Genomic DNA, 13,833 nt, shown 5'->3' on the forward strand with positions numbered 1-13,833 from the left:
CCCCCCCCAGGGACCCCCGAAACACCCCTGGGGACCCCCTGAAACCCCCCCCGAAACACTTCCCTCCGGGGGACCCCCGAAACACCCCCTGGGGACCCCCTGAAACCCCCCCCAAAACACCTCCCACCGGGGAACCCCCGAAACACCCCTGGGGACCCCCCGAAACACCCACCCAGGGACCCCCGAAATACCCCCTGGGGACCCCCTGAAACACCCCTCCCCAGGGACCCCCAAAACACCCCCTGGGGACCCCCCGAAACACCCCCCCCCAGGGACCCCCAAAACACCCCCTGGGGACCCCCCGAAACACCCCCCCCCAGGGACTCCCAAAACAGCCTCTGGGGACCCCCCGAAACACTCCCTCCGGGATCCCCTGAACCCCCACAGGGACCCCCCAAAACACCCCCCCCGGGGGACCCCCGAAACACCCCCTGGGGACCCCCTGAAACACCCCCCCCAGGGACCCCCTGAAACACCTTCCACCAGGGGACCCCCAAAACACCCCCTGGGGACCCCCCCGAAACACCCCCCCCCAGGGACCCCCGAAACACCCCCTGGGGACCCCCTGAAACCCCCCCAAAACACCTCCCACCGGTGGACCCCCAAAACACCCCCTGGGGACCCCCGAAACACACCCCCCCCGGGGACCCCCTGAAACACCTTCCACCTGGGGACCCCCTGAAACACCTCCCACCGGGGGACCCCCAAAACACCCCCTGGGGACCCCCCGAAACACCTTCCACCAGGGGACCCCCAAAACACCTCCTGGGGACCCCCTGAAACACCTCCCACCGGGGGATCCCCAAAACACCCCCTGGGGACCCCCTGAAACCCCCCCCGAAACACCTCCCCCCCGGGGTCCCCTGAACCCCCACAGGGACCCCCCCAAAACACCCCCCCCGGGGGACCCCCCCAAAAACACCCCCTGGGGACCCCCTGAAACACCCCCCCCCCAGGATTCCCTGAACCCCCACGGGGACCCCCCAAAACACACCCCCCCAGGACCCCCCACACCCCCTCCCGGGTACCCCCTAAACCCCCCTTGGGACCCCCTGAAACCCCCCCCAGGGACCCCTTGATCCCCTCCAGGACCCCCTGAAACCCCCCCCTCAGGACCCCCTAAACCCCCCGGGGACCCCCTGAACCCCACCCGGGACCCCCAAAATCCACCCCGGAGACCCCCCTGACTCCCCCCAGGACCCTCTTGGCACCCTCTGACCCCCCCTGGGGACCCCCTAAACCCCCCCAGGACCCCCTAAACCCCCCTCTGACCCCCCCCCGACCCCCCCCGGGGACCCCCTAAACCCCCCAGGACCCCTAAACCCCCCTCTGACCCCCCCCCGACCCCCCCCCGGGGCCCCCTAAACCCCCCCAGGACCCCCTAAACCCCCCTCTGCACCCCCCCGACCCCCCCCGGGGCCCCCTAAACCCCCCCTGACCCCCCCCGGGGACCCCCTAAACCCCCTCTGACCCCCCCCAGGACCCCCTAAACCCCCCTCTGACCCCCCCCGACCCCTCCCAGGACCCCTAAACCCCCTCTGACCCCCCCCGACCCTCCCCAGGACCCCCTAAACCCCCCTCTGACCCCCCCCGACCCCTCCCAGGACCCCCTAAACCCCCTCTGACCCCCCCCGACCCTCCCCAGGACCCCCTAAACCCCCCTCTGACCCCCCCCGACCCCTCCCAGGACCCCCTAAACCCCCCCAGGACCCCCTAAACCCCCCCTGACCCCCCCCTGGGGACCCCCTAAACCCCCCCCCAGGACCCCCTAAACCCCCCCAGGACCCCCTGACCCCCCCCTTTTGCCCCCAGGGCTCCACCTGCGTCGGTCGCTGCTCTTCGTCAGTTGGGACGGGGGAGAATTTGGGCACTTGGGGGCGACAGAGTGGCTCGAGGTGACCCCCCCGTGACCCCACTGTGACCCCAGTGTGACCCCAGTGTGACCCCCCCGTGACCCCACTGTGACCCCCCCCGCTGACCCCCCCGGTGATCCCCCTCCATGGCTGCCATGGCCTCAGTGACCCCATGATGCTGTGACCCCTCCATGACCTCAATGACCTCTCCGTGACCCTGTGGCCTTTCCATGACCCTGTGCCCCCTCCATGACCTTCAGTGACCCCATGATGGTGTGACCCCTCCGTGACTTCAATGACCTCTCCGTGACCCTGTGACCCCTCCATGACCCTGTGCCCCTTCCACAACCCTGTGACCTCCTATGACCTTGTGACCTTTCCATGACCCTGTGACCTCCCAGACCCCTCCATGACCCTGACCCCTCTGTGACCCTGTGACCCCACCATGACCTCAATCACCTCCATGACCTCCATGACACCTCCATGACCGTGACTCCTCCATGACCCTGACCCCTCTGTGACCCCGTGACCCCTCCATGATCCTGTGACCCAACCATGACCTCAAATCACCTCCATGACCCCTCCATGACCCTTACCCCTCTGTGACTCCACCATGACCTCAATCACCTCCATGACCTCCATGACACCTCCATGACCGTGACTCCTCCATGACCCCGCAACCTTTCCATGACCCTGTGACCTTTCCATGACCCGTGACCTTTCCATGACCCTGTGCCCCCTTCATGACCCTGTGACCCCATGACCCTTCCATGACCCTGTGACCTCCCATGACCCCTCCATGACCCTGACCCCTCCGTGACCCGGTGACCCCACCATGACCTCAATCACCTCCATGTCCCCTCCATGACCCTGTGACCCCTCCGTGACTCTGACCCCGCCATGACCTCAATGACCTCCATGACCTCAATGACCCGTAACCTCCTATGACCCTGTGACCTGTCCATGACCCCGTGACCTTTCCATGACCCCATGACCCCTCCATGACCCCGTGACCTTTCCATGACCCTGTGACCCCTTCCAGGCCTTCCCCAACCTCCTCCCCACCAAAGTCGTGGCGTACCTCAGTCTGGATCAGGCGGTGCTCGGTGAGAGCCCCTCCCCCTGTCCCCTCCCCCCACCCCCTCCAGACCCCCCTCTGACCCCTCCCCCTCCCCTCCCCCCCCCCCTTTCCGCCATGTCAGGTGACGATCGCTTCGTAGCCAAAAGCAGTCCCGTACTGCTCCGTCTGCTGGAGGGGACCCTCAGCCAGGTGGGGGGGGGGCTATGGGGGGAGGGGGAGGGGCTATGGGGAGAGGGGGAGGGGCTGAGGAGGTCTCACCCCTCCCTCTCCCCCCCCCCTCAGGTCGAGAGCCCCAACGAGGGCGGGAAAACCCTTCTGGAGGTGGTGACGAGCGGGGGGAGGGGCTGGGAGAGCGTGTGAGTGGGGGGAGGGGCTATGGGGGAGGGAGGGGCTATGGGGAGGGGAGGGGCTGGGAGAGCGTGTGAGTGGGGGGAGGGGCTATGGGGGAGGGAGGGGCTATGGGGAAGGGGAGGGGCTATGGGGAAGGGAGGGGCTATGGGGAAGGGAGGGGCTATGGGGAAGGGAGGGGCTATGGGGAAGGGAGGGGCTATGGGAAGGGAGGGGTTATGGGGAAGGGAGGGGCTATGGGGAAGGGGAGGGGTTATGGGGAAGGGAGGGGCTATGGGAAAGGGAGGGGCTATGGGAAAGGGAGGGGCTATGGGGAGGGGAGGGGCTATGGGAAAGGGAGGGGCTGTGGGGAAGGGTGGGGCTATGGGAAGGGGAGGGGCTGTGGGGAAGGGAGGGGTTATGGGAAGGGAGGGGCTATGGGGAAGGGGAGGGGTTATGGGAAGGGGAGGGGCTATGGGGAAGGGGAGGGGCTGTGGGGAAGGGGAGGGGCTATAGGGAAGGGGAAGGGGAGGGGCTATGGGGGAAAGGGGAGGGTCTATGGGGAAGGGGTGGGGCTATGGGGAGGGACTATGGGGAGGGGCTATGGGGAAGGGAGGGGGCTATGGGGAAGGGGAGGGGCTATGGGGAAGGGAGGGGGCTATGGGGAAGGGGAGGGGCTATGGGGAGGGGCTATGGGGAAAGGGGAGGGGTTGTGGGGAGTGGGCGTGGCCACGGGTGGGTGGCTGCCATGGGTGCCCCTCCCCCAGGGCTCGCCCGCTGCCCCCCGACAGCGCCGCCTTCGCCTTCACGGCGGCCGCCGGCGTCCCCGCCATCGAGATCGGCTTCGACGAGGTCCCCCCACAGCCCCACCTCCTCTGTCCCTCTGTCCCTGTCCGTCTGTCCCCATCCCTCTGTCCCCGTCCCCATGGCCCTGTCCGTCTGTCCCCATCCCTCTGTCCCCGTCCCCACATCCCTCTGTCCCCCCCTGTCCCCCCCCATGGCGCCGTGTTCCTGTCCCCCATCTCCCTGTCCCCCCCACATCCCCCCATGTCCCTCTGTCCCCCCCTGTCCCCCGGTGTCCCCTGATGGCACTGTCCCCCCTGTCCCCCCCAGTGTCCCCCTCTGTCCCCGTGTCCCCCCATCCCCCCCATGTCCCCATCCCTGTCCCCATGTCCCTCTGTCCCCTCATCCCCACATCCCTCTGTCCCATGGTGTCCCCCGATGGCAGTGTCCCCCCCTGTCCCCTGTGTCCCCCTGTCCCCATATCCCCCCTGTCCCTCCTGTCCCCCCCTGTCCCCATATCCCCCGTGTCCCCCTGTCCCCCCATATCCCCCCTGTCCCTCTGTCCCCATCCCTGTCCCTCTGTCCCCCATCCCTCTGTCGCCATCCCTGTCCCCATATCCCCCTCTGTCCCCCTGTCCCCCCCTGTCCCCATATCCCCCCTGTCCCCTCTGTCCCCCCATCCCCCCTGTCCCCCTGTCCCGTGTCCCCCTGTCCCCCCCATATCCCGCCCGTCCCCTCCGTCCCTCCTGTCCCCCCCATCCCCATATCCCCCTGTGTCCCCCCCATCTCCTGTCCCCCCCGTCCCCATATCCCCCTCTGTCCCCCCTGTCTCCCTGTCCCCATATCCTCCTGTCCCCCTGTCCCCCTCGTCCCCTGTCCCCCCCTGTCCCCATATCCCCCCTGTCCCCCCATCCCCCCTCTGTCCCCCTGTCCCCCTCGTCCCCTGTCCCCCCCTGTCCCCATATCCCCCCTGTCCCCCCATCCCCCCTCTGTCCCCCTGTCCCCTGTGTCCCCCTGTCCCCCCCATATCCCCCTCTCCCCCCGTCCCCATATCCCCCCCGTCCCCCCCTGTCCCCCCCATATCCCCCTCCCCCGTCCCCTCCTGTCCCCCCTGTCCCCCTGTCCCCCCGTCCCTCTGTCCCCCCTCTGTCCCCGTGTCCCTCTGTCCCCATCCCTCTGTCCCCCATCCCTCTGTCCCTCTGTCGCCATCCCTGTCCCCATATCCCCCTGTCCCCCTCGTCCCCCCTCTGTCCCCCCTGTCCCCTGTGTCCCCCTGTCCCCATATCCCCCCTGTCCCCCCCATATACCCCTGTCCCCCCGTCCCCCCCCATATCCCCCCGTCCCCCCTCTGTCCCCGTCCCCCCTCTGTCCCCGTCCCCCCCATATACCCCTGTCCCCCCATCCCCCCTCTGTCCCCCTGTCCCCCCTGTCCCCCCCATATCCCCCTGTCCTCCCATCCCCCCTCTGTCCCCCTGTCCCCTGTGTCTCCCTGTCCCCATCCCTGTCCCCATATCCCCCTGTCCCCCCCCGTCCCCCTTGTCCCCTCTGTCCCCCTGTCCCCCCATCCCCCGTCCCTCTGTCCCCCGTCCCTCTGTCTCCCCTCTGTCCCCGTGTCCCCCCCCCGTCCCCATATCCCCCCCGTCCCCCTGTGTCCCCCTGTCCCCCCCATATACCCCTGTCCCCCCTGTCCCCTCCATATCCCCCTGTCCCCCCTCTGTCCCCATCCCCCCTCTGTCCCCCTGTCCCCCCATATCCCCCTGTGTCCCCCTGTCCCCCCCATATCCCCCTGTCCCCCTGTCCCCCCTCTGTCCCCCTGTCCCCCCTGTCCCCATATCTCCCCCATCCCCCCATATCCCCCCTGTCCCTCCTGTCCCCCCCTGTCCTTCCTGTCCCCCCTGTCCCTCCCGTCCCCCTGTGTCCCCCTGTCCCCCCCATATCCCCCTGTCCCCCCTCTGTCCCCGTCCCCCCTCTGTCCCCCTGTCCCCCCATATCCCCCTGTCCCCCCCCGTCCCCCTGTCCCCATATCCCCCCCGTCCCCCTGTCCCCATATCCCCCCCGTCCCCCTGTGTCCCCCCCATATCCCCCATATCCCCCTGTCCCCATATCCCCCCTGTGCCCCCCATATCCCCCTGTCCCCATATCCCCTCCTGTCCCCCCCGTCCCCCCCACTGTCACTGTCCCCCCTCTGTCCCCGTGTCCCTCTGTCCCCATCTCTGTCCCTCTGTCCCCCCTGTCCCCCCCATATCCCCCCCTGTCCTCCTGTCCCCCCCTGTCCCCCCGGGTGTCACTGTCCCCCCTGTCCCCCTGTCCCCATATCCCCCCTGTCCCCCTGTCCCCCCCTGTCCCCCGCGGTCCCCCCCCGGTGCCACTGTCCCCGCGGTGTCCCCGCAGGCGGGCGGGGGTTCCCGCTGGGCCCTGGGGACGCGGGAGGACACGGTGTGGCGGCTGCGGGGCCGCCTGCGGGGCCGATGGCCGCCGGTGGCGCGGGCGGTGGCTGCGGTGGCCGCGCGGCTGCTGCTGCGCCTCTCGCACGACGCCCGTCTGCCCCTCGAACCCCGCGACCTCGGGGACGCCCTGCTGAGACGCCTCACCGCCCCCCCCGGTACCGACTGGGCCAAACTGGGAGCACTGGGAGGGGAATGGGGGGCACTGGGAGGGACTGGGAGGGACTGGGAGGGGAATGGGGGGGACTGGGAGGGACTGGGAGGGACTGGGAGAGGAATAGGGGGCACTGGGAGGGACTGGGAGGGACTGGGAGGGGAATGGGGGGCACTGGGAGGGACTGGGAGGGGAATAGGGGGGACTGGGAGGGACTGGGAGGGACTGGGAGGGGAATGGGGAGCACTGGGAGGGACTGGGAGGGACTGGGAGGGGAATGGGGGGCACTGGGAGGGACTGGGAGGGGAATGAGGGGGACTGGGAGGGGAATGGGGGGCACTGGGAGGGACTGGGAGGGACTGGGAGGGGATTAGGGGGGGACTGGGAGAGGAATAGGGGGCAATGGGAGGGACTGGGAGGGACTGGGAGGGGAATGGGGGGGGACTGGGAGGGACTGGGAGTGGAATGGGGGGCACTGGGAGCAAACTGGGAGGGACTGGGAGGGACTGGGAGAGACTGGGAGGGGAATGGGGGGCACTGGGAGGGACTGGGAGGGGACTGGGAGGGGAATGGGGGGGACTGGGAGGGACTGGGAGGGACTGGGAGGGACTGGGAGGGGAATGGGGGGGAATGGGAGGGGAATGGAGGGCACTGGGGAGAACCAGTCTACACCCATCCAGCCCAGTCCCTCCCAGTCCATCCCACTCTGTCCCAGTCCAGACCGGTCCCTCTCAGTCCCCTCCCAGTCCCTCCCATTTCCCTCCCAGTCCCTCCCAATCCCCTCCCAGTCCCCCCCATTCCCCTCCCAGTCCCCCCCAATCCCCTCCCAGTCCCTCCCAGTCCCCCCCAATCCCCTCCCAGTCCCCCCCAGTCCCCCCCAGTGGCTCCCAGTGCCCCCAGTGCAGCGCGGCAGGTCCCAGTTTGCCCAGTTTGCCCAGTCCGGGCGGGCTCTGCGCTGTTTGGCGTCGGCGAGAGGGGAGGTGGTGTTTGCGGCCGAACGACTGCGCCGCGAACTCGAGGGGTCGGACGCGCGGGACGAGAGCCTCAACCGCCACCTCAACGCCCGCGTCATGGCCGTGAGGGACACCCCAACACTGTCCCCATGTCCCCTGTCCCCAACAATGGCCCCCATGACCCCAACAATGGCCCCCATGACCCCAACAATGGCCCCCATGACCCCAACAATGGCCCTAACAATGGCCGCCACAATGGCCGCCACAATGGCCCCAACAATGGCCCCCATGGCCACAATGGCCCCAACAATGGCCCCCATGGCCACAATGGCCCCAATGGCCCCAACAATGGCCCCCATGGCCCCAACAATGGCCCCCATGACCCCAATGGCCCCAACAATGGCCGCCACAATGGCCGCCACAATGGCCCCAACAATGGCCCCAACAATGGCCCCCATGGCCCCAACAATGGCCCCAATGGCCACAATGGCCCCAACAATGGCCCCAACAATGGCCCCAACAATGTCCGCCACAATGGCCCCAACAATGGCCCCAACAATGGCCCCAATGGCCCCAACAATGGCCCCAACAATGGCCCCAACAATGGCCCCAATGGCCCCAACAATGGCCCCAATAATGGCCCCAACAATGGCCCCAATGGCCACAATGGCCCCAACAATGGCCCCAACAATGACCCCAACAATGGCCCCAACAATGGCCCCAACAATGGCCCCAATGGCCCCAACAATGGCCACAATGGCCCCAACAATGGCCCCAACAATGGCCCCAATGGCCCCAACAATGGCCCCAACAATGGCCCCAACAATGGCCCCAATGGCCCCAACAATGGCCCCAATAATGGCCCCAACAATGGCCCCAACAATGACCCCAACAATGGCCCCAACAATGGCCCCAATGGCCTCAACAATGGCCCCAACAATGGCCACAATGGCCACAATGGCCCCAACAATGGCCCCAACAATAGCCCCAATGGCCCCAACAATGGCCCCAACAATGGCCCCAATGACCCCAACAATGGCCCCAATGACCCCAACAATGGCCCCAACAATGGCCCCAACAATGGCCCCAACAATGGCCCCAACAATGGCCCCAACAATGGCCCCAATGGCCCCAACAATGGCCCCAACAATGGCCCCAACAATGGCCCCAACAATGGCCCCAACAATGGCCCCCATGGCCCCAACAATGGCCCCAACAATGGCCCCAACAATGGCCCCAACAATGGCCACAATGGCCCCAACAATGGCCCCAACAATGGCCCCAATGGCCCCAACAATGGCCCCAATGGCCACAACAATGGCCCCAACAATGGCCGCCACAATGGCCCCAACAATGGCCCCAACAATGGCCCCAACAATGGCCCCAACAATGGCCACAATGGCCCCAACAATGGCCCCAACAATGGCCCCAACAATGGCCACAATGGCCCCAACAATGGCCCCAACAATGGCCCCAACAATGGCCCCAACAATGGTCCCAACAATGACCCCAACAATGGCCCCAACAATGGCCCCAACAATGGCCCCAACAATGGCCCCAATGGCCCCAACAATGGCCCCAATGGCCACAACAATGGCCCCAACAATGGCCCCAACAATGGCCCCAACAATGGTCCCAACAATGGCCCCAACAATGGCCCCAACAATGGCCCCAATGGCCACAACAATGGCCCCAATGGCCACAACAATGGCCCCAACAATGGCCCCAACAATGGCCCCAACAATGGCCCCAACAATGGCCCCAATGGCCACAACAATGGCCACAATGGCCCCAACAATGGTCCCAACAATGGCCCCAACAATGGCCCCAACAATGGCCCCAACAATGGCCCCAATGGCCCCAACAATGGCCCCAACAATGGCCCCCAACAATGGCCCCAACAATGGCCCCAACAATGGCCCCAATGACCCCAACAATGGCCCCAACAATGGCCCCAACAATGGCCCCAATGGCCCCAACAATGGCCCCAACAATGGCCCCAACAATGGCCCCAATGGCCCCAACAATGGCCCCAACAATGGCCCCAACAATGGCCCCAATGGCCCCAACAATGGCCCCAACAATGGCCCCAACAATGGCCCCAATGGCCCCAACAATGGCCCCAACAATGGCCCCAACAATGGCCCCAACAATGGCCCCAATGGCCACAATGGCCCCAACAATGGCCCCAACAATGGCCCCAATGGCCCCAACAATGGCCCCAACAATGGCCCCAACAATGGCCCCAATGGCCCCAATGGCCACAATGGCCCCAACAATGGCCCCAATGGCCACAACAATGGCCCCAACAATGGCCACAATGGCCCCAACAATGGCCCCAACAATGGCCCCAATGGCCCCAACAATGGCCCCAATGGCCACAACAATGGCCCCAACAATGGCCGCCACAATGGCCCCAACAATGGCCCGAACAATGGCCCCAACAATGGCCCCAACAATGGCCACAATGGCCCCAACAATGGCCCCAACAATGGCCCCAATGGCCCCAACAATGGCCCCAACAATGGCCCCAACAATGGCCCCAACAATGGCCCCAACAATGGCCCCCAACAATGGCCACAATGGTCCCAACAATGGCCCCAACAATGGCCCCAATGGCCCCAACAATGGCCCCAACAATGGCCCCAACAATGGCCCCAACAATGGCCCCAACAATGGCCCCAACAATGGCCACAATGGTCCCAACAATGGCCCCAACAATGGCCCCAATGGCCCCAACAATGGCCCCAACAATGGCCCCAACAATGGCCCCAATGGCCCCAACAATGGCCCCAATGGCCACAACAATGGCCCCAACAATGGCCCCAACAATGGCCCCAACAATGGTCCCAACAATGGCCCCAACAATGGCCCCAATGGCCACAACAATGGCCACAATGGCCCCAACAATGGTCCCAACAATGGCCCCAACAATGGCCCCAACAATGGCCCCAACAATGGCCCCCATGGCCCCAACAATGGCCCCAACAATGGCCCCAACAATGGCCCCCAACAATGGCCCCCAACAATGGCCCCAACAATGGCCCCAACAATGGCCCCAATGGCCCCAACAATGGCCCCAACAATGGCCCCAACAATGGCCCCAATGGCCCCAACAATGGCCCCAACAATGGCCCCAACAATGGCCCCAACAATGGCCCCAACAATGGCCCCCAACAATGGCCCCAACAATGGCCCCAACAATGGCCCCCAACAATGGCCCCAACAATGGCCCCCAACAATGGCCCCCAACAATGGCCCCAACAATGGCCCCAACAATGGCCCCCAACAATGGCCCCAACAATGGCCCCAACAATGGCCCCAACAATGGCCCCAACAATGGCCCCCAACAATGGCCCCAACAATGGCCCCAATGGCCCCAACAATGGCCCCAACAATGGCCCCCAACAATGGCCCCAACAATGGCCCCAACAATGGCCCCCAACAATGGCCCCAACAATGGCCCCAACAATGGCCCCCAACAATGGCCCCAACAATGGCCCCAACAATGGCCCCAATGGCCCCAACAATGGCCCCAACAATGGCCCCAACAATGGCCCCAATGGCCCCAACAATGGCCCCAACAATGGCCCCAACAATGGCCCCAATGGCCACAATGGCCCCAACAATGGCCCCAACAATGGCCCCAATGGCCCCAACAATGGCCCCAACAATGGCCCCAACAATGGCCCCAATGGCCCCAATGGCCACAATGGCCCCAACAATGGCCCCAACAATGGCCCCAACAATGGCCCCAATGGCCACAATGGCCACAATGGCCCCAACAATGGCCCCAACAATGGCCCCAACAATGGCCCCAATGGCCCCAACAATGTCCCCAACGCTGTCCCCATGTCCCCAACAATGTCCCCATGGCCCCAACCCCGTGACCCCAACCCTGTGTCCCCAACGTCATTTCCCCATCCCTGTCCCCGTGTCCCCAACGCTGTGTCCCCAACGATGTCCTCATGTCCCCAATCCTGTCCCCAACCCCGTCCTTGTGTCCCCAACCCCGTCCTTGTGTCCCCAACCCCATCCCTGTGTCCCCAACCCTGTCCCCATGTCCCTGTCCCCGTGTCCCCGTCCTCGTGTCCCCACGCCGTCCCCGTCCCCGCAGGCGGAGGCGTCCCTGCTGTCCCCGTTCGTGTCCCCGCTGGTGTCCCCCCTGCGCCACGTGCTTTTGGGACGGGGACGTCACACTCTGGCGGCGTTGGGGGACGCGTGGGGACACGGAGGGGACGACGACCATCGCCTGCGCCTCGAGCTGTTGGCGCGGACCCTGCGCGGCGCCGCCGTCGCCCTCGGAGGGGACTGGGAGCGAGGGGGCGGCTGCGGGGACAGCGGGGACAATGGGGACAGTGGGGACAATGGGGACAACTGGGGCAACTGGGATCGTGGTGGCCCTGGGGACAATGGGGACAACTGGGACTATGGGGACTATGAGGGCAATGGGGACATCAGGGATCGTGGCGGCCCTCAGTGACCAAAGGGATGTTGGGGACAATGGGGACAATGAGGACTGTGGGGACAGTGGGGGACAATGAGGGTAATGGGGACTATGGGGACAGTGGGGTCATGGGGGACAATGAGGGTTATGGGGACAATGGGAGACAATGAGGGTTATGGGGACAATGGGGTCATGGGGGACAATGAGGGTAATGGGGTCCATGGGGGACAGTGGGGACAATGGGGACAATGAGGGACAATGGGGGTAATGGGGACAATGAGGGTTATGGGGACAATGGGGGACAATGAGGGTTATGGGGACAGTGGGGTCATGGGGGACAATGAGGGTTATGGGGACAATGGGGTCATGGGGGACAATGAGGGTAATGGGGTCCATGGGGGACAGTGGGGACAATGGGGACAATGAGGGTAATGGGGTCCATGGGGGACAGTGGGGACAATGGGGACAATGAGGGACAATGGGGGTAATGGGGACAATGAGGGTTATGGGGACAATGGGGTCATGTGGGACAATGAGGGTAATGGGGTCCATGGGGGACAGTGGGGACGATGAGGGCAATGGGGACATCAGGGATTGTGGTGGCCCTCAATGACCAAAGGGATGTTGGGGACAATGGGGACAATGGGGGTAATGGGGACAATAGAGGGCAATGAAGGATAATGGGGGATAATGGGGAACAATGGGGTCTATGGGGACAATGGGGGTAATGGGGACAATAGAGGACAATGAAGGACAATGGGGGATAATGGGGAACAATGGGGTCTATGGGGACAATGGGGGGTAATGGGGGACAATGGGGATAATGAGGACTATGGGGACTATTGGGGCAATGGGGGGTAATGGGGACAATGAGGACTATGGGGCAATGGAGACAATGGGGGCATTGGGGACAATGGAGACAATGGGGGGTAATGGGGACAATGAGGACTATGGGGAATAATGGGGATAATGGGGGACAATGAGGACAATGGGGGACAATGAAGATAATGGGGACAATGGGGACATCAGGGATTATGATGGCCCTCAGTGACCAAAGGGATGTTGGGGACAATGGGGGGTAATGGGGGCAATGGGGGTAATATGGACTATGAGGACAATGGGGATGATGGGGACAATGGGCAATGGGGGGAATTGGGGGCAATGGGGACAATAGGGGACAATAAGGGGCAATGCGGGATAATGGGGGCAATGGGGGACAATGAGGGGTAATGGGGATAATGGGGACAATGGGGGGCAATGGGGACAATGGGGAATAATGGGGACCATGGGGGGCAATGGGGACAATGGGGACAATGGGGAATAATGGGGACAATGGGGGGCAATGGGGACAATGGGGAATAATGGGGACAGTGGGGGTAATGGGGACAATAGGGGGCAATGGGAGTAATGAAAACAATGGGGTCTATACAGACAATAGGGTGGCTCCGCCCCCTCATTTGCATACATGGGCGTGGTTTGGTTCCATCAATAACCACAGCAGCTACACAGGAATAAAGGCCCCGCCCACGGCGGCCATTTTGGCATGAGAGTCACGTGGGTTGGCCCTCTTGGGGGCAGCCATATTGGAGCGGCCATCTTGGCATGGTGGTCCTATTGGGTGGCCATCTTGGGGGTGGCCATCTTGGTATGGCAGCCATCTTTGGGGTGGCCATCTTGGTAAGGCAGCCATCTTTTGAGGTGGCCATCTTGGTATGGCAGCCATCTTTTGGGGTGGCCATCTTGGTATGGCAGCCATCTTTTGGGGTGGCCATCTTGGTAAGACAGCCATCT

General features: G+C 64.7%; 1 protein-coding gene across 1 annotated transcript in view; it reads left to right on the forward strand.

The window, feature by feature from the left end:
- The window catches only part of LOC128849960 (kinesin-like protein KIF1C), a 35,476-nt gene extending 21,887 nt beyond the window's left edge, over window positions 1-13,589 (forward strand). The window contains exons 18-26 of the mRNA XM_054052702.1: window positions 1,813-1,895; window positions 2,896-2,959; window positions 3,056-3,123; window positions 3,217-3,290; window positions 4,029-4,113; window positions 6,436-6,646; window positions 7,543-7,718; window positions 11,713-11,912; window positions 13,541-13,589. Coding sequence (XP_053908677.1) covers window positions 1,813-1,895; window positions 2,896-2,959; window positions 3,056-3,123; window positions 3,217-3,290; window positions 4,029-4,113; window positions 6,436-6,646; window positions 7,543-7,718; window positions 11,713-11,912; window positions 13,541-13,589 — 1,010 coding nt within the window. The remainder of the gene's footprint in view (window positions 1-1,812; window positions 1,896-2,895; window positions 2,960-3,055; window positions 3,124-3,216; window positions 3,291-4,028; window positions 4,114-6,435; window positions 6,647-7,542; window positions 7,719-11,712; window positions 11,913-13,540) is intronic.
- The last annotated feature ends 244 nt before the right edge of the window (window positions 13,590-13,833 follow it).

The sequence above is a fragment of the Cuculus canorus genome, chromosome 36 (genome assembly GCF_017976375.1).
Source record: "Cuculus canorus isolate bCucCan1 chromosome 36, bCucCan1.pri, whole genome shotgun sequence".
Taxonomy (NCBI): Eukaryota; Metazoa; Chordata; class Aves; order Cuculiformes; family Cuculidae; genus Cuculus; species Cuculus canorus.